The sequence below is a fragment of the Cololabis saira genome, chromosome 22 (assembly GCF_033807715.1).
Source record: "Cololabis saira isolate AMF1-May2022 chromosome 22, fColSai1.1, whole genome shotgun sequence".
Classification (NCBI taxonomy): domain Eukaryota; kingdom Metazoa; phylum Chordata; class Actinopteri; order Beloniformes; family Belonidae; genus Cololabis; species Cololabis saira.
In genome coordinates, this window is record NC_084608.1 from 4,328,110 (window position 1) to 4,353,096 (window position 24,987).

Here is a 24,987-nt window from a genome sequence, read left to right on the forward strand (position 1 = left end):
TCCTTTCAGACCTCTACAGGAGATCCTTTCAGACCTCTACAGGAGATCCTTCAGACCTCTACAGATGATCATTCCTGCCCACAGAATTAAATCTCTATAATGACTCTTTGAAGAGACTTAAGTAACTTATTTGTGGCATTGGTGAATCATCAGCCGCTCCTCGTGCAAACTTACTGAACGCTTGTTGAAGGTGTTGGGAACAGCATAAAAAATCTGAAAAAACTATTGAAATGACAATAAAGACCCCTCTGTAAGATTCTAGGTGGACTTGGGCCACTATTTGTCTGTGAACATCTCTTGTCTTGAATGCTTTCGTTCAACCATGGGTTTGTAAGATGGCATAGCAGCATGATAGGTTCAAGCCAGCGGCTCAAGCTGTAGATGCCCCATCAGAACATTTACCATAAAAAACGGTTGAAAACATCCTCTGAATCAGTGGATGAGGATAAATGAGAAAAATCATTTGGTTTGGTTTGATGAGGAACCCTCAGCTCCAGAACTTAAGAAGAACCAGAGCAGATCTCTGGGTCACACAACAGCACGGGGGTCAGAACACACACACACACATGCACATGCACATTCACATGCACATGCACATTCACATGCACGGAGCATTGGTCATGGAATAAAAACCTCTCCTGCGTGTGTGTCTGTGTGTTAACATCCATTAAAGTGTGTGTGGTATTTGTTGAAGCTTTCAGGAATTAATATTTCACTTCTTTCTCTCCGGGTCTTTTTCCACCTCTGATTTTCACGCTCTGCTCGACTCTCAGACGTTTTAGTGCTTTTACTTCTCTTTCTGGATTTGTACTTTTTCATTCCATCTTCTTGGTCTGATCTCCAGTCTCAGTGGCGATGCTTGATGGTCTCACGTCTCGTTTGTGAGGAAAAGTTCAAACAGGAAGCTGCAGGCGACGCACCTCAGATCAACCACGACCTCAGAGGAAACAGCTCGCTGTTATCAAACCTCCCATCATCTTAATTAGGGCCCGAGCACTTACAGTGCGAAGGCCCTATTGTATCTGTAGGAATTTTTTTCTTTATTTTTCAGACGAAAGGAGGGCCTTTTTTTCCCCTAAATGTGCCCCAAAAGTCACCAAATTTTGCACGCATCCAGGCCTGGTGAAAAATGTGATATTTAATGGTTTGCATTAATGGGCGTGACAAAATGGCTCAACAGCGCCCCCTAGAAAACTTTGTGCCTCAAGCCCCACAATACGGTTTGACGTACATGCACGAAAATCGGTACACACCTGTATCATGTCAAAACTTAAAGAAAAGTCTCTTGGCGCCATGGCCGAAACCGAACAGGAAGTCGGCCATTTTGAATTAATCGTGTAATTTTGGCGCAATTTATGCCATTCCTTCGGCAATTAATACGGCCCAAACCGTAACGTGCCCCCAGGTGTGTTATACACACTTTTACTTTTCTCAGTCAAAAGCGTTACCGTGGCGACGATAGATGCCAAAAAGCGCGCCCACCCTTCATCTGATTGGTCCATATTTGATAGTTCCTACTTTCTGTCATAACTTTTGAATGGTTTGATATAAAGACTCGTGTGTGGTGTCATGGGACTCAGTTTTGAATCCTTGAACAAAATTGGTGCAAATTAGCCCCGTCCCTTCATCTGATTGGTCGATATCTGATAGTTCCTACTTTCTGCCATAACTTTTGAATGGTTTGATACAGAGAGTCGTGGGTGGTTTCATCTACTAAATGTCCAGTCCTGAAGAATCTACATCAAGTCATACAAGCTTCCACTGGAGCCTGAACGTGCACAAGGGTGGAGTTCATCCCTGCTCGCAGCTTTAATTTGTTGTTGTTGTTGTTGTTGTTGTTGAAGATGGAGTCAGCAGACCCCGGATCCAGCTCTGAGCTGGTCTCACTGGTTCCCAGTTGCTCAGCTGTTCCAACTGTTAGCCTCGTCTCAGCTCTTCTCCTTATTGTCATCCCTCTATCAGCCCTCCCCTCCTCCCCTCCTCCCCTCCTCCCCTCCTCCCCTCCTCCCCCCTCGCTCGTATTAAATCTGGTGATCTCCTGGAAATGAAAAATTAAACCTCTCCTCCTCCTCTGCTTCATCCTAAAGTCACCTTCAGACATTCAACCCCCCTTTGTGTGTGTATGTGTGTGTCTGGAATGTATTCTCCCCTCTTCTCATCATCCGCTAACCACCGCCCCCCCCCCCGACTGTAAACGGCCTCCTCCCAGCAGGTCCGTACCTACGCTTCATGAAACTCTCCTGTCCACTTTACCACGGCAACCTTCAAACTGCTGCTCTGTGACGTATCGTTGTTCGTGTGATGCAACGTTTTTAGCCCAAACCAGGTAATGATGTATTTATACTAGAGCTGCAGCTATCGAATATTTTAGTAATCGAGTATTCTACTGAAAATTCCATCGATTAATCGAGTAATCGCATAAAACATATTTTTGTTTAGTTAAAGAGCAATTCTAAATATACATAAGATGTTAGATGTTAATTGACATTATTAAGACTAAATTATATAATCCAGTAGGTTCATGGCTGTGCATTTAAAAACCCTGAACTTACACCACTTGACCAAATTCACTGATTCACTCAAAAAACTAAGGATCTTACCAAGAAATGTCCTTATTTCTAACCTAAAAATGCCATTACACCTGATAACACACATAACTTAAAAGGTTAGGTGTTTTTCCCACGTGTTTCAATTGAACTTTCATTTAATTTTAAGTTCTAGTTAAGTTTTAAGTTAAAGTATAAGATTTTGAGGTTTGGCAGTGTTCAAAATAAACTTCTGAACCCTGCTGTATTGGAGCACATTAGGCGCCAGCGCTGCTTGTTTTATCCATGAATGACTACAGAGATGAAAACTACCCAGTTAACTTTATTACGTTTTTATTTTTCTGACATTTTCTGCCTTTTCTTTTAGTTAAAACTGTAGCGGGAACAGATGTTTAGAGGAACCTATGTATGTACCGGGTTAGAGGGGGAACATAGGAGAACGGACCAGAAGAATATAGCATGGATTAAAAATAAAAGTTAAGCACTGAGCTACATGTGTCCCGTCTGGGCCATTGCAGACTGTCTGAGCACATATATATATATATATATATATATATATATATATATATATATATATATATATATATATATATATATATATATATATATATATATATACATATATATATATATATATATATATATATAGATATATATATATATATCTATGCCTGAGCATGGCATGTTACTAAAACCAAACATATCCACCGCCTCTTTCTTCTTCCTTTACGTGCGCGGCGTCAGCGCGTTGTGCCGCATTAAACATAGTCCGGGCGAAATACCTGCTTTGAGCTGCAAAATTAAACGATTCCTCGTGGCAGAGAAAATTCCTCCATCATTTTTTGTAATCGAATTACTCGAATTATTCGAGGAATCGTTTCAGCCCTGATATCAGCATCATCACACAAACAACATGTAGAAACAAATGCAACGAGCGTGGCAGCAAACGTCCTTTCACCGCATCACAGACGCGGGAAAAGCAGAATAAACTCACATTTATTAAAGATGGCATTCCCTGACTTGGACATGGAAAACAGGAAGCAACAGAATATCTGCCTCCCTGTTTTGTTTTTAAGCTTTACTGATTTGAAAGATGGTGTGATCCAAACACGCGTGGTATAAACACAACATATTCAATGTTTCGCTGTTAATAAACTTCCACTTTCATATTTTACATTCAACAATAAAATCCCAAAAGGTTTTGACCATGTTTTACCATTTCTGCTCTGTGGTGGTGAGGCTTCCAACTGCCGATGAGAGTGTGTTAGATGCGTGTGCATCAGCAGGGTGAATGCAGGAGTCATGTTGGAAATCGGTTTCCATCAGTTGGGGTGGCGTTCGCTGAAAAGGTCAGAGAGAGAGAGGCTGAGGAACGGCGCAGTTGACGAGTTCAGCTTTTAAACATCACATTTCCACGAACTGAAACAGAAAATAAGAGGCAGCAGGTCACATGTTCAACTGATCCCAGTGTCAGGGTGCTTGAGATCAAACCTGAGATGTACAAAGGTGTAGAGCTTCTGCAGCAACAAGCATGAATATCACAAAACCAAACAGGGGATACTGAAGACTGAGGCATCCTCAATTAACCAGAGTGCACCAAGTCTAAGTCAAGACATGGGTCCAAAAGTATTACAAAGCAGAACTGACGCAGTTCTAAGTCAGAGTCCAGATCAGGGGCCAGATTCACCAATATGTTCTTAAGAACGATCTTAAGAAATGTCTTAAGATCTAAAATTAAGAAGTTCAAGAAAGTTCTAAAGTGCAATTCCTCAATATTTTCTTAAGAACCGTCTTAAGGACTGTCATTTCTTACGAATTTCTTATTTTTCCTACTTAAGAACTTCTTAAAATATGTCATTGCATTGCACGCTCCAACAAACAACATTTATACAGGTAGTTTGGTCTTAACCGTCAGTCACTCACTAAACATGGAGAAGGAGAAAAAGAGATGCAGGAACTTTTCAAGGTTATGGTGGATGAGTGTTACGTCCCAGGATTAAAACAGGAGTGCTCACTCGCCCAAAAAAATACAGAAACAAAACATAAGTACAGTTACACACTAAATCAAAAGCAGTAACGGCTGGGGGCCGTAACAATGAGATTAATGTGTAAAAAAAATCCTATTGGGGAAAATTAATAGTAATTAACTACCACGCTAACTAACATGCTAACAAACAGTTAACAGGCTCTTTGTGTAATTAATTACAAAGTATATCCTCAAACTATGACCTACTAGTCTAAACTTGTCTAAAATGTGTTGAAAAAGGTGATATTAGAGTCTTACCTTTTCACAGAAGACATTTTAAGACAGGTCAAGGTTGTCTTAAAGTTAAGAAAAAAGTGATTCAAATTTGAGAACTTTTAGTTTTTTTTTTTCTTAAGAAGAAACTTAAGAAGAAAGTTGAGAAAATACTTTTTGGAGAATATGACTTCTTCTCTTTTTTCTTTTTAAGACTGAACTTAAGAAAGAAATGACACTTAAGAAGATTTTTTTTCCTCAAGAATGTTTTGTGAATCGGGCCCCAGGACTGAGCCTGACACACATCATACAATTATACAGGAAGGTGAAAACAAGTCCAGACCAGAGAAGCTGTGTCAGAAAATTCAGAAAAGGCAGCACATTGTAGTCTTCAGTCCAAGACTCCAAGATTTCAAGAGTTTAAGATGGGTCGTGGGACAAGGAAACCTACAAAATCCAGACCAAAGGCCACTTCATAGGAGTCAGAACCCCTCAGAAATGACCAAAACACCCACAAAGATGAGTCAAGACCCCAACAGAGATGAGTCAGAGCCTCGCAAAGATGAGCAAGACCCCACAAAGATGAGACAGAACTTCAAATATTAGTGAGAACCCTGCAAAGATGAGTCGGAACCCAGCAAAAGATGGGTCAGAACTCCTTCAAGATGAGTCAAAAGAAGTCAAAAGCCCCTCAAAAGATGAATCAGAACCCTGAAAATATGACTCATGACCCCCACAAAAGATTTGTCAGAGCTCCTTAAAGATGAGTCAAGACCTCCACAAAAATGAGACATAACTTCAAAGATGAGTCAAGACCCCCAAAGATCAGTCAAAACCTCCACAAAAGATAAGACAGAACTTCAAAGATGAGTTAAGACCTCAACAAAGATGTGTCAGAACCCCACAAAGAGTAGTCAAGACCCTCCAACGATGAATCAAGACCTCCACAATAGATGAGTCAGAACTCCTTAAAGATGAGTCAAGACCTCCATAGATGAGTCAAGACCTCCATAGATGAGTCAAGACCTCCAAAGATGAATCAAGAACTCCACAATAGATGAGTCAGAACTCCTTAAAGATGAGTCAAGACCTCCATAGATGAGTCAAGACCTCCATAGATGAGTCAAGACCTCGAAAGATGAATCAAGAACTCCACAATAGATGAGTCAGAACTCCTTAAAGATGAGTCAAGACCTCCACAAAAATGAGACAGAACTTCAAAGATGAGTCAAGACCTCCAACGATGAATCAAGACCTCCACAATAGATGAGTCAGAACTCCTTAAAGATGAGTCAAGACCTCCACAAAAATGAGACAGAACTTTAAAGATGAGTCAAGACTTCCAAAGATGAGTCAAGACTTCCAAAGATGAGTCAAGACCTCCATAAAGAATCCCTCCAAGATGAGTCAGAACACCTCAAAGAGGAGTCAAGACCCCCTCAAAGATGAGTCAGAACACCTCAAAGTTTACTCAAGACCCACTCAAAGATTAGTCAAACCCTGCAAAGGTGAGCCAGAACTCCTTAAAGATGAGTCAATACCTCCACAAAAGATGAGTCAAAACCTCAAAAGATGAGTCAAGACTTCCACAAAATATTAGACAGAATTTCAAAGATCAGTCAGAACCCTGCAAAGATGAATCAAGACCCCTGCAAAAAGATTGGTCAGAATCCCTCAAAGATGAGTCAACACCCTGACAAAGAATAAGACAGAACTTCAAAGATGAGTCAAGATCTCCACAAAGATGATACAGAACCCCTCAAAGATCCTGCCATCAGCAGTGTCCTCTAACGGAGCCAAGGCTGCCATTGGGATTGTTCCATCGTTGTGATTGACAGGTTCCATCGTTGTGCGCCTACCTTAATTTGTCCATGTGGTTGATTGTGAGATTGTTGCAGCTCCACTCTTGTGTAACTTATCTGGTGATGTGGAGACTGTCGTGAACTTATTGTTGATGTTACGTTTCCTCATATTCTGGACTTCACTGCATCACCAGTGAGCGTCGCCAATGGACAAAACCTCAGAAAAGTGCGTACGCCAGACATGATTTGTGCGTGGAAGACCGCAACTTTCTACGTTCAAATCACTTTTCAAACAAACGACCATGAGCGTAGAAAGTGGCGTACGCACGTTTTTTTGTGCGCCGCACGTTTGTGTACACGAGGCCCCTGGACTTCAATTCATCAGAGCTGCAGCTGCAGATTTCATAGTGCTGTGTTTTTAGTTGTGGCTTTTGAAAAGAACACACCTTTACTTTAGAATGCCCCCCCCCCCGCCAAAAAAAAAATTCAATTGGATTTCTTGAGGTTTTGATTAATTCAACACAGCTTCTGTACAAACAAGTTACTTGAACAAACAGCCAGAAAATGGAACTGAAACAATCCTGAATAAAACCAGCTGTGAAACCCCAGAGGGACTGATTCATAACACAACTTATGCAATAGGCATAATTCATCATAATGCAGTTACAAATCATTGCAGCTACTAATTACTGTCATTATTAATTTTCCAGGCAATCGGTTTATTATTTGTCTTTGAAACATTGATGACTTTAGCTGAGCTGAAATCGACACTGATGCGTAAAATGGCTGAAAATCCAAGAAACATCCATATTGATTCTGATGCCAAATAACAAACATAAATCCTTACGTTCAACAAGCTAAAATCCGGTTTTCGAGCTTGGCTCCTCTACCAGAGGTCTGGGCCTTGAGGGTTCTGCACAGTATCTTTCTTGTTCCTGGGACTGTGCCCTCCTGGACCTGGATCTCTGACGCTGTTCCTAGGATCTGCTGGAGCCACACTCCCAGCTTGGAGGACACAGCTTCAAGCTGTCCAACTACTATAGACACTACTGCTGTCTTCACCTTCCAGATCTTCTCTATCTCTTCCTTCAACCCCTGGTTCTTCTCCAGTTTCTTCTGTTCTTTCTTCTTGATATTGCTGTCTCTTGGGATTGCCATGTCAATCACCGCTGCTCTCTTCTGGAGTTGACCACCACTATTTTCAGTTGGTTAGCCATCACTATTTTATTGTTCTGGATCTGAAATTCCCACAAGATCTTTGCTATTTTATTCTCCATTACATGAGGAAGTATCTCCTACCTTTACTTTGGGACTTCCAACCCATACCCTCTTTCATCCTGTGATATTGTTTCCCATATTTTCACAGTCTGCAGCTGAAGGACACGACAGTCCCCACATTACCAGATAAGTTACACACGAGTGGAGCTGCAACAATCTCACCATCTACCACATGATCATATGAAGGCAGGAGCTAAATGATGGAACCTGTCAATCACAACGATGGAACCTGTCAATCACAATGTCAGCCTTGGCTCCGTTAGAGGAACCTGCTGATGCAGGACCAGGAGCGAGTCTTCAGGCACCACACTGATCTGCTGGTCCAGGATCTGGATCATCAGCTGGTTCAGGTACCAAGAGGATCTTCTGGATCTCTGTCCTGAACTGGACCAGCTGCTCTGGTTCAGACCAACATGATGCTGACAGTTTCGGTGGTTCTCCCGACTTCCTCAGAGTGTCACGTGATGGGAAGTGACAACGTCCTTATCAGCTGCTTTTACTATGAGGGCGTGGCCAACCTGCCAAGTTTGAGAAAACGGAGAAACGGGAAGAAGTTTCAACACGAGGAGAAAAGAACATCAAAAGGAATGCGAGAAGGAGACGGAAAAAATTAAAACAAGAGCAATAAAAGAGAAGGCATTGCAAGAGACCCACAAGTCAGCCATAACAGACCACTGCAAAAGGGAAAATCATATCATGAACTGGGACAAAGCCAGAGTCATCCACACTGAGGACAAAAGACACCAGCGCTGGATTATGGAGGCCATAGAAATAAGGAAACAAGGACAACAAACGATGAACAGGGATGAGGGAGCGTACATGCTCTCTCTCACACATGGACCAGCATCTTGGAGGGATGACAGCGGGGGGCGTGGCCGACCTGCCAGGTTTGACAGGTCGGCCACGCCCTCATAGTAAAAACAGCTGATAAGGACGTTGTCACTTCCCATCACGTGACACTCTGAGGAAGGCGGGAGAACCACCGAAACTGTTAGATTGAGGGTAAGAAGTCGGAACTTTGTCTGGAAAAAAGAAACTTTAGGATATCTATCTGAAGACATAATGAACACAATACAACTAGAAGGAATACAAATCTACCTGTGTGTAAACTTCATCAGCTCCATGGACCTTCATTAATTTTGGAGGATCTAGCAAGTGCTATGGTCCAAGTTGTGCCTCTCCGTCAACACCGTGGCGGTGTGAGGGAGGGAGTATTTCCTGAGTGAAACTCCTCCGTCTCCCAGACGCACTCTGATGCGTCAACACCACAGACAGGAAATCTGCATCAACATGTTTGGTTGGTCTGGGAAGCTTCTTTTCTCATGTTGCCGATGACATCATTAGGACAATGCATTGACTTCCATTGGGTTTGGCGGGATAACCCAATGCCGGACCCTCCCAATCTGAGTAGTGACTCTAACCAGTATCCCATAAAGGACGTCCTGCCTCATCCCGACCGGGTTTGGGTCCCAATAAGGTCAGCGATTCAACCTAAAGAAGTCCTCATGAGGGGACGAAACACACAGGTACATTCAGATGGCTGTGATTCCCCCGGGGAATTATGGGTAATAGGATCCAGCTCAGTCCCCTTCCCCTCACCTTGACCCCCAACCCTTGTTGAAGCAGCAGTGGTGTCCATATTTTTGTACAGGTGTGTGTGTGTGTTTGTGTGTGACGTCCATTTACTTCTCTGTCTCTCTTTCATCGTACAAACGAGGTGCAGAAACGCACAAGTGCTCCTATTGTGTTTGACTTGAAGCCAAAAGCGTGTGTGTGTGTGTGTGTGTGTGTGTGTGTGTGTGTGTGTGTGTGTGTGTGTGTGTACTCAGCTCAATAACAGGAAGAGAAGTTTTCTGTGGAGCGACAATCAGCCACTCACACTCAGATGAAAGACGACAAAGAACAGGAAAGGCATTGTTCACTGGCTGCAGAAAACACCTGAACACACACACACACACACACACACACACACACACACACACACACACACACACACACACACACACACACACACACACACACACACACACACACACACACACACACACACACACACACACACACACACACATACTGTGGGGTTTTGTAACGAGAAATTGCTCTCTCCTCTTCTCATCTATCATTCTCTTTCTGAGTGGATCGCTGTCTGTCATGTTGAAATACAGCACTTAGATTGGCCACTATAAAAACTGTGTGTGTGTGTGTGTGTGTGTGTGTGTGTGTGTGTGTGTGTGTGTGTGTGTGTGTGTGTGTGTGTGTGTGTGTGTGTGTGTGTGTGTGTGTGTGTGTGTGTGTGTGTGTGTGTGTGTGTCAGGCTTCCTTTAATCTCCCTCCTTTCCATCCCTTTGTGTCTCTGCTCAGTTGAAGTTCGTTTTTGTCACTTTCAGTCAAAGATTCGTGGTGGTTTTGAAGGTCTGAGACTCAGGTCTGGGACTCAGGTCTGAGACTCAGGTCTGGGACTCAGGTCTGAGACTCAGGTCTGGGACTCAGGTCTGAGACTCAGGTCTGAGACTCAGGTCTGAGACTCAGGTCTGGGTCCCAGGTCTGAGACTCAGGTCTGAGACTCAGGTCTGAGACTCAGGTCTGAGACTCAGATCTGGGTCCCAGGTCTGAGACTCAGGTCTGGGTCCCTGAGTATGATTTAATGAGCCATTCGCAGTTTCACTGTACCGGTCTTGTGTACACAGGTCTGAGACTGAGCTCTTGTCCCTGGTCTGAGATCCCATTCTGGGCTCCAGGTCTGAGACTCCGTTATTGGACCCAGGTCTGAGATTCCGGTATTGGACCCAGGTCTGAGACTCCGTTATTGGACCCTGGTCTGAGATTCCGGTATTGGACCCAGGTCTGAGATTCCGGTATTGGACCCATGTCTGAGACTCCGTTATTGGACCCAGGTCTGAGATTCCGGTATTGGACCCAGGTCTGAGACTCCGTTATTGGACCCAGGTCTGAGATTCCGGTATTGGACCCAGGTCTGAGATTCCGGTATTGGACCCAGGTCTGAGATTCCGGTATTGGACCCAGGTCTGAGACTCTGTTATTGGACCCAGGTCTGAGATTCCGGTATTGGACCCAGGTCTGAGACTCCGTTATTGGACCCAGGTCTGAGACTGTGTTATTGGACCCAGGTCTGAGATTCCGGTAGTGGACCTAGGTCTGAGACTCTGGTATTGGACCCAGGTCTGAGACTCTGTTATTGGACCCAGGTCTGAGATTCCGGTATTGGACCCAGGTCTGAGACTCCGTTATTGGACCCAGGTCTGAGACTCTGTTATTGGACCCAGGTCTGAGATTCCGGTATTGGACCCAGGTCTGAGACTCCGTTATTGGACCCAGGTCTGAGACTCCGTTATTGGACCCAGGTCTGAGACTGTGTTATTGGACCCAGGTCTGAGATTCCGGTAGTGGACCTAGGTCTGAGACTCTGGTATTGGACCCAGGTCTGAGACTCTGTTATTGGACCCAGGTCTGAGACTCTGGTATTGGACCCAGGTCTGAGACTCTGGTATTGGACCCAGGTCTGAGCCTCTGTTATTGGACATAGGTCTGAGACCCAGCTCTTTGTCCCTGGTCTGAGACTCAGGACTCTAGACCAAACACAAACTCTGCAAAAACTTTAGAGAGATTTAAAAGGCTAACAAGTGTCTACCCTGAAAACCATGAGCCGGTGTTTTATGTGACAGTGAGACTTGGACTCTTGCCGGATCATTGTTTACAGCACATCACAACACTGTTGGGTCCATTTGAATGAGACAACCCCAATGATCAGTGACGATATTAAACATATTTGATGTTGGAACCCTAAGACCTGGACAAGCTGCCTCCTTGTACCCAACTCACCAACAACTCCAAGCTGTTCTTTCTACTCTGGAACTTTGTCTGTTAAAGGATATATTTCCTTCACTAACAAGCTCTGTGGTTTCCAAACAGTTAAGAAACATGACCTCCTGCTTCCCACTTTCAAATCTACTTTTCAGTAAAAGCACAATGAGGAACTTGGAAAATATTCAGTATATTTAGCTTCCGCAATATCAATTCAATTTAACTCACAATACTTAATTAACATTTAAATCCGCAACTGTTTAATCAACCTCATGCAGGAAAACTGTTCCGTAAAAACTTCAAATACACAATACATGGATGCTAGCACACTTTTTAGTTTAGTTTAGTTTATTTTGTTTTGGTCATTTACATTAAAGATTTTTGCATATACACACTGCATATGTATACACACAGGTGTATATATATATATATATATATATATATATATATATATATATATATATATATATATATATATATATATATATATATATATATATATTATATATATACACACACACACATTTCCTTTTTTTTTTTTTTTTTTTTTTTTGACCAAAAAGGTATAGGCTGAAGCCTCATGGCTTATTTTGCCTATCCTTTTCAACAAAAGGCAGAACTACAGAAAAGGAAAAAAGATACTAATAAGAAGAAAACGAAAATGAACGAACAAAACAAAGAAAATGAACAAAGAAGAGAAGAAAATAAATGTGGTCACTCACGATTAAGAACAGCCTAATTTAGACAGTTGGATATTTAATATCAAGATAATTTATATCAGTGATATTTATCTATTATTTTAGATTCATAATTTTTTTTAAATTTGTAAATTGAGCTACTTTTTTTTAGTTCCTCGTCCAGGCGGTTCCACAGTTTCACCCCTTCAACACTGATACACCTTGACATTTTTTTTGTTCTTGGCCACTTCTGCACTGGTTCTGCACTGGTTCTGACTACGGTGTAAAGAACAACCGCTGATCGTGTGTTTGTGTGTTTATCTGTGTGTTTCTCTGTGTGTTTCTCTGTGTGTTTATCTGTGTGTCAGACCCCATGAACGGCCCCCAGCGTCTCGAGGTCGTCGACATTCAGTCCAAACAGGTGACCATTCGATGGGAGCCGTTTGGATACAACGTGACTCGCTGTTACAGCTACAACCTGACGGCGCAGTACCGCTACAGGCCTGCGGGGCCCCCCAGCAGGTACGCAGGGGGAGGGGCCGGCACGTAGACTAACGCAGGGGCATACGAGTGAAACTGAACTCCCGTGTGCTGCAGGGAGCCGGTGAAGGAAGAGGTGCGGGAGGAGGTGGTGTACGACACTCTGAGCACGGTGCCACAACACACCGTCCGGAACCTCCCACCGTTCACCAACGTCAGCCTGAGACTCATCCTGAGGAACCCCGAGGGCCGCAAGGAGAGCGCGGAGCTGCTGGTGCTGACGGACGAGGACGGTAAGAGAGCCTCAGTAAAGGGGTGGGGCTTCAGCAGGCCCCACCCACGAGATTTTTCTTATTTTTTTTGTGGCACCACTTGGTTCATATTAGGTATAAAGAGGAGTGAAAGTAAGCCGGTACGATCCGGTACTCCGTACCACCAAAAGATTCAGTGCCGTTACTAGGGTTGGGCGATATATCGAGATTTTAATATATATCTATATATTTTCAAACGCGATATGGTACGAGACAATATCGTTTATATCGAGAATATTATTTTTTTTTTTTTTTTTTTTTTTATGATTTTGATATAGCTTATTTTGTGACAAATTGACTTGAATGTTTTATTTGAGATTTGCAAAAATGTTTTGTTATTTGCACAACTGTCAACCTCAGTGGAAAAGTCTACATTGTATTAATTGCATTGTATTAATTGCAGTGTATTTTAATTTAATTGTTATGCAGGAAAGGGATATTTGTTTTATGTTATTCAAGAAGCATTTTTATTTTATATATGCAGGCAGTTTATTTTTATTTAATTTGTTTTATACATTTTGATATTGTGCAGACCTCTGTTAATAAAGGAACCTGTGTGACATTTGGCACGAGGCTTTGTATTAAAACTGACTGTTTTTTTAAGGGTTTGCCTCAGAAAAAAATGAAGCTAACAGAGATGCTAACAGAGATGCTAAGAGAGATGCTATGCTATAATGCTTTGGGGGAAACCCCAATTATGGCACAGAAAAAATATCGATATATATCGAGTATCGCCATTCAGCTAGAAAATATCGAGATATGACTTTTGGTCCATATCGCCCAGCCCTAGCCGGTACACAGTACCGGGAAAAAAAAACACGAATTACTGACAATAATCTTCACATACAGCGGGGCTCGAACTCTGATCTCTCACACCAAAGACGGCAACGCTGACCGCTCAGCCATGACTCAGCTCCGCCTTTGTTTGGACATACAGTTATATATATTTATCACAAAGACACAGCGAGGAGAGATGGAAATAGCGATATAATCTTGCTACCCTAACTGAGTCCCGACCGGTTTTTTATTATATATTATTTTTACTATATTAGTATTAGTAAAACCCCACTATTTGTGCTTTTGTGAATAGCGTATTCCAGTCTTTACTTCCTAAACACACACACTGCATGGAAGGGAGCGTTTGATTAATTGTTCACGTAACGTTACTTTTTATTTTTTCACAACCAAACCACGCACTTTATTTATGTCATTTGCACCGACGGGCAAGGACAAAAAATAAATGATTCCACCAAAATTCCAAAGATTTTTGTGGTTGGCTGACACATTACCAGCATATTTGTGATTGGTTTTAATTCCTCGTTTCAGGAAAAAAAGAAAAAAGCGGCAAAAATGTTGAAGTAATGTTTTTTTTAAAGATTTAAGTGTTTTGCTTTGATGAAAAAAATGCTTGAGAAGTTTTCTTCCATTTCATTGTAAGAGACATTTTGAGACATTTTACTCATCATCATTTCTTCTTTCATTTATGTGCCCAATGTTCTGAAAATTGAAAGACAGAGACTTGTTAACTGTTAAGATGCTGATTAATTTAACTGTAAATTTATTCTAATTTGAAACAAAACAAATTGTTATGATTTTAAACGTTTTGTCAACATTTACAAAATATTCTTTGACAATCCTTGGTCCGGACTGGCCTTTATTTACACCATTTAAATAAATCATTTGCTATAGGCCTATACAGTGTTGTGTTTCTAATTTCTACACCGTGCAGGCGTTAAAAAATGTAATGCGTGTTCAGGGATGAAGAAGCTGGAGGTAGGAGGAGAACAAGCCATGAAGGTTGGGGCCGTAGTACCAGCAATAACTTTAATCTACTTTCACTCCTGGATATAAAGCATTGTATAATAACATTAAAACAAAAATTGCAAGTGAATCTCCAAATGTGTTTTGGGTAAAATCATTCCTCATCAACAGTCGTCTATCGACGTCATCATCGATCACTTGTTAACAGAGCAGTAATCCTACAGCCTAAACATGAGAGTTAGAAACACAGACATGGAGCGATAAAACACAAAGAAAAAGAAAAGAGGGAGCAAGAAAAAGCCAAATGGCCCAAGCTAGACGCAGATTTTGTTGGCCCTAATCCTCCTCCTGGGGGAGATGAACCTGACGTTGTTAGCAGAGATTCATCCCCGGGTCCCCAGAAGATGCATCCTGGTCAGGGAGCAGGTTTACAGGTTTACAGGTAGCTACAGGTAAAACAAGCACAGACACACACTGGCAGCAAGAACATGGGAGTTTGTGGTAAATTGTTGATATAGTAGCCCGGATGCCGAGCTTATTTCCTTCTGTCTCTCGGCTGTAGCAATGATGATAATAGGGACTCAGCGGCTGCAAAGGGCCCGGCTCTGATATGTTATGCCAGTAAACATCTAGTTCCGTCCGCTCAGGATCCATGTTCTGCTTTCAGTTCCCGGAGCCGTCCCTGTGGACTCCATCCTGGGCAGCAGCTACGAGCAGCAGATCAGCTTGAGCTGGAGGGAACCGGTGAAGACCTACGGACTCATCCGACAGTACGAGGTAAGATACTGTACACTTAGGGCCAATCCCAATACACCCCCTACTTTCTACCACTAGCCCTCCCTCACTACCACTACCCCTAAAAAAGAGGCCACAGATGTTAGGACATTTGTAATCTTCCCAGGGGCCTGTCCCAATACTCCCACTACTCCTACTTTTCAGCACCACCCCTAAATTTTGCTTGCTACGTCACTGCGTGGTTTACGTTGGGGTACGTAAGAGACTGCGTAGTTACGTTTGCACATACGTCACACCATATCAGGAAGCCCAGAGCTAAAAGCTGTTTTAATTTCCGCTGTAGTGCTGTTAATATGCCACTTTATTAAGTTTTAATATTTTTTCAGGCGTAAAAGTAACCGTTAAGATCCCCAACCTGGGCTCAGTTTATCCAAATAACGCCTGTTAAGAAATTTGATCCGATGTTTTCGGAGAAGAGCCGCCGGCTCGGAGCAGCAGCAGCAGCAGCAGCTCACGGCCGGGTCAACCTGCGCCGTCGTCCCGGGAGAAACCTGCAGCTCTGTGGAGAATTACCGCTGGCTGAAATAAATTATTTAGGAAGATAAATGTTGGTTTAATAGAAGAAATCTAACAGTTGTAGCTACGCCTGTTAAGAAATTTGCTCCGAAAATTTCGGGATGATGATGCCTGCCGGCTGGGAGCTGATTTATGGTTCTGCGTTAAATCGACGCAGAGCCTACGGCGTAGGGTACGGCGTAGGGTACGGCGTAGGGTACGGCGTAGGGTACGGCGTAGGGTACGGCGTAGGGTACGGCGTAGGGTACGGCGTAGGGTACGGCGTAGGGTACGGCGTAGGGTACGGCGTAGGGTACGGCGCGCGTCGCAGCGTAACCTACGCCGTAGGCTCTGTGTAACACGGAACCATAAATCAGCCTTTATTCTGGCGAGGTTTGAAAAGACTTCTCAGCAACGGGCAGCGAGTGATTATGTACATTCACTGAGTGAATATTATGAAAGTAAAATATATATTTCTTGCTAGAAATGTAATCAAAACGCATTTTTTATGCAGAAACTAACTCAAAATATTGATTTTATTCACTAATTTCTGGGAAATTTTTCTGGCCCTCGGTCAGCTAGTCAGCATCTGAAAACCCTCGATCCGTAGGGCCAGAATCATACACACTACCCTAGATATGTGCACTACCACTAGGTGAAAAGAGGAATTGGGACACCACTACCCTCACGGGAACGCGCAAAATTTAGGGGTAGGGCTGAAAAGTAGGACTAGGGGGGGATTGGGACTGGGCCTTACAGTGGGTGTGGCTATAGAGGGTCTGCATTGACGTCACTGGACGCCCACTGGACCAGCCCCCTTACTGCACTGAGTGGCAAAAATGGCTGCAACTAGTGGAGAAGACGGGATAACAGCTGATTATGGGCTTAAATTAAAAGTAGTTGGACTTGACAGTGACCCGTACAGTTACCCCAAGAACCAGTGGTCCATGGACATTAATATTTGGTACAGTTACCAAGAACCAGTGGTCCATGGACATTAATATTTGGTACAGTTACCAAGAACCAGTGGTCCATGGACATTAATATTTGGTACAGTTACCAAGAACCAGTGGTCCATGGACATTAATATTTGGTACAGTTACCAAGAACCAGTGGTCCATGGACATTAATATTTGGTACAGTTACCCCAAGAACCAGTGGTCCATGGACATTAATATTTGGTACAGTTACCAAGAACCAGGACATTAATATTCAGCCATGAATCCAGTTTCCTGATATTTATATGTACTTAATTTCTACGCCGGGGAAATACACGAAGCAAAGCTTGAAGGCGTACAAAAGTCTTGACACTTGGTCCGACTTCAAGGCAGGATTTGTTGGTGAAATTAAAGTGATGAGGACACCGAACTTTATGATTTGACCGTTTAACGTTAACTACCCAAAAATCCAACATTACCTGATAAAAAATGGGAACCGCAAATCCACGTTTCGGTGCCTGGAATCCAGTTGTTTCTGTGAATTGCAGCGATCCATTTGTCTCTCTTAAGCTTATTTTTCAGCAGTCTGTAAAACAATAACTCAGATTTCTTGCTAAATCTATGAGTACAGTCGATCGCACAACAGCTCTTTCCCATTTTAGATGTTTTCCAGTTGCTCAAACTGAAAGATTACGCTGACACTCAGTCTTTCTGACACTCAGTCTTTCTGACACTCAGTCTTTCTGACACTCAGTCTTTCTGACACTCAGTCTTTCTCACTCAGTGGAGATATTAATTTGTCATTGAGATTAAGATTGATTGCACTTTGTGGATAATTAGATACTGGTACTTTATTTTCTGTTTCGGTTGACAAGAAAATGTATTGTTTTGTGTATAAAACAAAAATCTGGTGGAGTTTGGCCATTGTTAGTGAATGCATGTCATATAAAATAGAAACCAAGTTTCTCCTCCACCATTAACACAACAAGGAGATGAAATTAGTCTTTAGAAACAACTCTATTACCCACAATCCCCCTTTAATGCAACTAAACACTGATGTTTCCCCTCCTCCTCAGATCTCCTACAAAGCTCTGAGCTCCTTCGACACGGAGTTTGACTTGTCCAATCAGAGCGGCAAGGTTTCAAAACTGGCCAACGAGACGAGCCACGTGTTCACCGGCCTCTTCCCAGGATCCACCTACTCCTTCACAATAAGAGCGGCCACCGTGAAAGGCTTCGGCCCTCCGGTCATCACGCAGTTCACCACCAAGATCTCAGGTATGCCACAGCACCTGGACCCAGATCCAGACCCAGAACCAGGGCCGTATCCAGACCTAGAGCTCCATCCTGGTGTCAGCTCTGACCCTGATCTGGTGTATGTCCCATCCAAACCAACACTTGGAGTGACTTGTATTTGTGTTGCATCTTTTGGAGCTTTTCCACCAGCACCTACTCGGCTCTAATCATCTCTGCTCGGCTCTACTCAACTCAGCCTGGTTTCTTTTCCATAACAATTCAGCAGCTGGAGCAGAAGTAGGAGGTTGGAGTGAAGCTGCTGTGACGTATTTGATTGTTGATCTAAAGGAAGAAGACAACACTAAAGATGTAGAACCTGGAGGAGATGATAGATGTGCTGCTGGGTCTGTGACTTGTGTTTGATACCAAGTTAAAAAATGAGAGTGAGAGAAACTTCAAGCGGCAACGTTTTTTTATATATATGTATATATATATATATATATATATATATATATATCCCCGATTTTTTCATCACCCAGTGCTCCTACCTAAGTAACAGTCCTGGGCATTGCTCCCTCTACCAACCCCAGGAGTGAGCAGGCCGCATCTTTTCACCAGACAGGGTGGGGCTTCTCCGGCCGGACGTAGTGCGTGGAAGATCCTCCCACCCCATCAGAGGGGGCAGTAGAGCCCAGGACTGTTGCATGTTTTTGTGAGGGTAGAGAACATTAGCTACCCAAGGGAACACGGGGAGAACATGCAAACTCCACACAGAAAGGAACTTTCTCCAACCCCGCCCAGGGTGGGGAATCAAACCCAGGACCTTCTTGCTGTGAGACAGCTGCACTACCAGCTGCGCCACTGTGCCCCCTAGCTTTTTTTAATTTTGTTTGTTTGTCTCGGTGCTGCTGAAAAGTCAGCTGGAGCCGTGAGCAGCTATGAAGAGACAGAGCTCCTGGTAGATCTGGTCGTTCCTTATCTCCGTCTAGATCCCTTTTTAATTCTCTCCTCAGCACCAGGTTTATGAACATCTGACCCTCAGAGTTGGATCACCAAACACACTTTTGCTGCCGTTGCTGGTTGAATAAAATGAACCAGAATCCGTCAGAGTCTCTTTCTCTGATTTCCTCCTCCTGACTCAGACGTCTGACTCCAACCCCCCGACCAATCGGTGGTCTGTAGTGTGATGATGTCAGATACAGCCGACTCAGCCGCTTAGAACCTCGGCAGAATAGATACAGAAAAAGTATCTACCGTATTTTTGCGACCATTAGGCGCATATAAACGTCTTTTTTTTTTTTTAAATGTGCCGCGCGCCCAATAACGCAATGCGCCCATTGTATTATTTAAAGGCTGATTTATGGTTCCACGTTACACCGACCCAGAGCCTACGGCGTAGGGCTGCGTCCACTTAGCGCGGATCCATAAGGCGGACTTAATTGAGGCCACCATGAGAAGTTAAAGGAGGAAGGGGGCGCGTGAATTGCCCGTGATTGCCCGGCGGCGACTCCGTGGCGGGACTCTTGGAGCGGACGCTGCTCCCGGGGGGAGCTGCGCCGCAGAGGCGGGCCGGAATGTTGGAGGAACCACACGCCGACACGCCGGCTGCCGCTCGGTCGGTGGACTCCGTCATTTACTGTTGAAGGATTGTAGATGCGTGGGCTGACGTGTCTGCTGTGCTGGACTGTTGTTCGGGCTTTTGCAAAAGCCGGCATCATTTCCGAGGGGCCGCACGGCAGGAAAATGACTCGGCTTCTCAGCGCAGCCAGAGAGCTGCGGGCTCTGCCCGTCGCAGCTGATCAGTTCTACCGGTCTCAGCGCGATCAGGCTCGGATGAATGCAGAAATGGAGGAGGAAAATTTCGATGGGTTTGATTAATGGAATAACTTAAATAAAGTACAAGTTTTGCTCCCGCTTTATTTTTATTTTATTTTTTTTCGCTCTATTTGTGTGTGTTGTGCGCGCGTGCGTGCGTGTGTGTGTGTTGTAAGGCGGCGCTCCATGTGTGTAGACGGCGCCTTTTCGGTCGGTGCGCCGTATGTGTGTTTTAAATCCAAAAATCACACAAAAAACTGAGGGTGCGCCTTTCCACACGGTGCGCCGAATGGTCGCGGAAATACAGTACTCTGCACATTAGACCCCTAGTGGAAAAGAACCAAACTGAGGCGAGTGGAGTCGGGCTGAGTAGGTACTAGTGGAAAAGCACCATAGGTGGACCGGGGCCACTATTTGTCTGTGAACATCTCTTGTCTTGAATGGTTTCATTCAACCATGGGTTTGTGAGATGGCACAGCAGCATGATGGGTTCAAGCCAGCGGCTCAAGCTGTAGATGCCTCATCAGAACATTTACCCCAAAAAACGGATGAGGATAAATAAGAAAAATAATTTTGTACAACCTTGGCAGAGTAGTTAAAGAAAAGTATCTACTCGGCACGTTAGACCCGTAGTGGAAAAGAACCGAGTGGAAGCGAGTCGAGCTGAGCTGAGTAGGTACTAGTGGAAAAGCGCCATTTGTGGCGATACACACATATGTAGCAGGTGTGAGCACAGCCGGGTGGCTGAATGTGTTGAATGTGATGGGTGAAACCTGCAGGACTGGGTGCTCACACCTCCTCTCTGCTCCTCCTCAGCACCGCTGATGCCGGCCTACGATCAGGAGTCTCCTCTGAACCAGACGGACTCCACCGTCACCGTTCTGCTGAAACCAGCCCAGAGCCGGGGAGCTCCGGTCAGGTAACGCACCTCCGTCCCCCGCTCAGAGCATCAGAGTCACGACGGGTCGGGGGCGTCACCACGCTCCCGTCAGGGAGCACCCCTGTTAATAACGCTCCAACATTCAGCACACTCGCCGGAGCCCGGGGGGAGGCGGTGTCCTCGGTAACAGTCGTCATGTCAACAGCTGTCTGAGCTCGTCGTCGCTGTAACCAGGGATTTGGTTAATTAACAATCAGCGGGTGGGGCTAATCAGAGCCTGCTGCTAACACCAGGGATTAACAGGGGATTAACAGCTAATGTGTCACTCACACACACACACACACACACACACACACACACACACACACACACACACACACACACACACACACACACACACACACACACACACACACACACACACACACACACACACACACACACAGATGCTTCAGTTTGCAAAAACAATTGGATTTTCCTGAAGGAGGAGAAATCTCGCCACTGAATTCATTTGTCATGTTTTGTTCCAACTGAACTGAGAGGTTTTCTTGTCGTATTGATCCTTATTGATTTGCAGACATCTGAATATGTTGCTGGCATCAGTTTGTGTGGGTGTGTAGGGGTGGCAGCGGCGTTTAGTCACCGTTTGTGTGTGTGGGATGTAAACGTCCAGTGTCAGCCGGGTGACTACAAGGTCCAGCAGCCCTGGAATCTTCTACACCAAAAAACAGTAGATTAAAAGGAAGAAACTGACTTTTCATCACTGTGTTGCCATCACAGACGACTAAAGGCTGAGTTATGTTTCTGCGTCAAAACGACGCCGTACCTACAGCGTGTGGTACGCGTCGACGCAGACCACACGCCGTCACTGACGCCGTCACTGACGCCGTCACTGACGCCGTCACTGACGTGCACCTCCCAAAAATTGTAACTACGCGTCGAGGCGACACAGACCAAACTGTGATTGGTTTGCTTGGTAGCAACGCATTTCCGGTTTCCGGTTTGAAGCAGTCGTGAACTTTCAGCGCTCTTTTCTTTGTGTATGTGTGATTTTTTTTGTTTTGGTTTTCTGCACAATAGTTGTCCTTATCTCTTTGATTCACTGTGACCGGAAAAAGTTGGATAAACCATTCAGGAAAAGATCGCTAACTAGCTGTCACGGGGGGTACTGCACCGCGGAGAAATGGAGTGACGGAGAAGTCCGAAGGTTCACGACGGCGTCACGGTGACGGCGTAGGCACGGCGTTGGTTTGACGCAGAACCATAACTCAGCCTTAAAGGTATAGTCCTTGATTTTGAAGAGTGAGCAAGATTTTAAAGTGGCACCTCCTCTAAGCCCCGCCCCCTGCTCCCCCTCCCGTCAGCGCTCCGTCCAAAGCCACGCCCCCACAAACTTTGGGGACGGGCATTTGCAGGAGTCCAGTTTTCCAGGACATTTTGGACAGCACATTTTCAACAAAACTACCCCATGTCTCATTCACCTGTAAGCGAGGCAGATAGACGTGTCGAGTGCGTGCATGGGACAGAGGGGGGCGTGGGCGGGACTTAAAATGAAGGCATCTGATTGGTTCTTTCCCCCCTGCCGACCCTCTGGTCCTCTGACCAATCCGTGCCATTCGGACCGCAAAAAACAGATTGGTCAGAGTTTTTACAGGATTAAAGCTGTCAGAGAGGTCGGATGTTTTTCTTTCCTTTTTCTGAACACATTATTAACTGGCTACTCTCAGGATGGAAGGACCATTTCACCCAGTATAACAATACATGTTTTTGAATACGATCACAGACTATACCTTTAAGGGAGCTTTTCCCCCTGACCCGTTTGGAGCAGTTGTTCCGAAACAGGGAGCGTTTCCCCCTAAAGATTGGTTGGTTTGGTACATGGGAACACAGCAATCACGCTCGGATGCGGCACAAAACAAGCAAGCCGAGATCTCCTAGGAGAGCTGGTCTCGGCTCGCTTCCATTCCAGACCTGGAGTGGTTCGATTGCAGTGAGAACAGAATCCACACAGTACACAGAAACAAACTAGCCACACTCGCTTACGATGCTCCATAGTTGTTGTTTTTCCCGGGGTACGGAAGAGGAAACTCCTTCCACGTTCATTTCTGACCAATGAGAGAACAGTTGGTTCTCATGGCATTTGTTAACAGCTTTGAACCGCTACAGACGGTTGCCTTGTGAACACAAACGCCACGAACGAAAAACCAAACAACTGTATCGATTTAGACCCTGAATCAGAACAAAACAAACAGGCCACAGGTCTGAACATTTCTGCATTTGTAGACGGTAGAAAGTACCGGGATAGAAGATTTAAAAGAAGGTGAGAGAAAAGTTGCGCGAAGCAGGATTTGTAGGAACGCCAGACCAGATCAAGCTCCGCTGGAAGACGCTGGAAAAGGAGAACTACAGGGACAAGAAACAAAACCACTTCTACTGGGCTGTTGATTATCCACCGTGCTGCTGTTATTGTTGTTGTTTTGGATTTGGATACAGGAAGAAGAAGCAGAAATGACAGGAATTGCGTCATGATGTTCTCCGTGCGTCGCTGGTTTGATCCAGATATTCCAAATGATTAATTACCATGTATACAGGGATAACCAGATTATTCCCAATGTTTCAGTAACCGGAATATTGACAGTAACCCGAATTTTGACTGCATGGAAACGTAGTCATTGTTAATGCACGACTCCAGACCGGACGCAGACAGAACTGTGTCTCCATGATCAGATTGGGTGTTCTGTTCTGCACTGGATGCTCATCTCACTGTTGTCTTGCACCACAGGAAGTGCTGCAGATGTACAGTATCCTGCAGTCCACAGGTCTCACCTGTTTCTTTTCACTTGAATGGATGCAGGAGGGAATGATCCGACCTGCAGCATGTGCTGGTGTTTTAGTCCGGTCTGGGAGAACGTTCCAGAGGAATGCAGGTTCTCTCAGATTCCTGTGCTCCGGCTGGAACTACAAAGAACTGCTGTGTGAAGAGGAAAAAGAGGATCATTTTATCTAAATTTGGTTTTGCTTTTTCTTTTATGCAGCGGCCAGGTTGGAGATCTAATGTGTGTGTGTGTGTGTGTGTGTGTGTGTGTGTGTATGTGACATGTAGTGTGTTAATCGACACGATGGCTGACGTGAAATCCATCAGATTGTGCAAATGCTGCTGGGGGAAACATTTTCATGTTGGTGTGTTTATATTTAACTTTGCCTTTGTCGGCCTGCAGGCGCTTCACACACACTGCACACACACACACACACACACACACACACACACACACACACACACACACACACACACACACACACACACACACACACACACTGCACATCACAGGACAAAAGGTGTTGCCCCCGGCTACCTACAGCTGTAATCAGGTTACTGTCACACACACAACAACAAGTGCTGCGACACGAGCGAGGAGAAATGTGATTGGAGACGGTTTGTCAAAGACAGAAAGCAGAAGAAAAGCGATAAAGAAGGACAGATGTGAGTGGGAGGAGGGAGAATGACAGAAAAAAGAAAGAAAAGAAATGAAAAACGGAGCCAGAAGACAAAGAGGATAGAGATTGAATCTGGGTTTTTCTGTGGAGAGTTAAACAGTACAGGCTCAGTGTGTGTGTGTGTGTGTGTGTGTGTGTGTGTGTGTGTGTGTGTGTGTGTGTGTGTGTGTGTGTGTGTGTGTGTGTGTGTGTGTGTGTGTGTGTGTGTGTGTGTGTGTGTGTGTGTGTGTGTCTTCCTGCCCCCCATTAGTTTCCTGTCCAGCAGGAAATGTGACAATACTGCAGTTTCACCGTCCACACCCGAGGACTCTGTGTGTGTGTGTGTGTGTGTGTGTGTGTGTGTGTGTGTGTGTGTGTGTGTGTGTGTGTGTGTGTGTGTGGTGATATATGACTTCTGTCCTGAACCTGGTTCCCATG

At 44.5% G+C, this 24,987-nt stretch overlaps 1 protein-coding gene across 8 annotated transcripts in view; it reads left to right on the plus strand.

The window, feature by feature from the left end:
• The window catches only part of LOC133423533 (receptor-type tyrosine-protein phosphatase mu-like), a 258,499-nt gene that overhangs the window by 113,332 nt on the left and 120,180 nt on the right, over window positions 1-24,987 (plus strand). For all 8 annotated transcript variants that reach the window (XM_061713736.1, XM_061713737.1, XM_061713741.1 and 5 more), the window contains exons 10-14: window positions 12,733-12,886; window positions 12,962-13,137; window positions 15,584-15,693; window positions 18,221-18,422; window positions 21,012-21,114. In XM_061713736.1, the coding sequence (XP_061569720.1) occupies window positions 12,733-12,886; window positions 12,962-13,137; window positions 15,584-15,693; window positions 18,221-18,422; window positions 21,012-21,114 (745 nt within the window). The remainder of the gene's footprint in view (window positions 1-12,732; window positions 12,887-12,961; window positions 13,138-15,583; window positions 15,694-18,220; window positions 18,423-21,011; window positions 21,115-24,987) is intronic.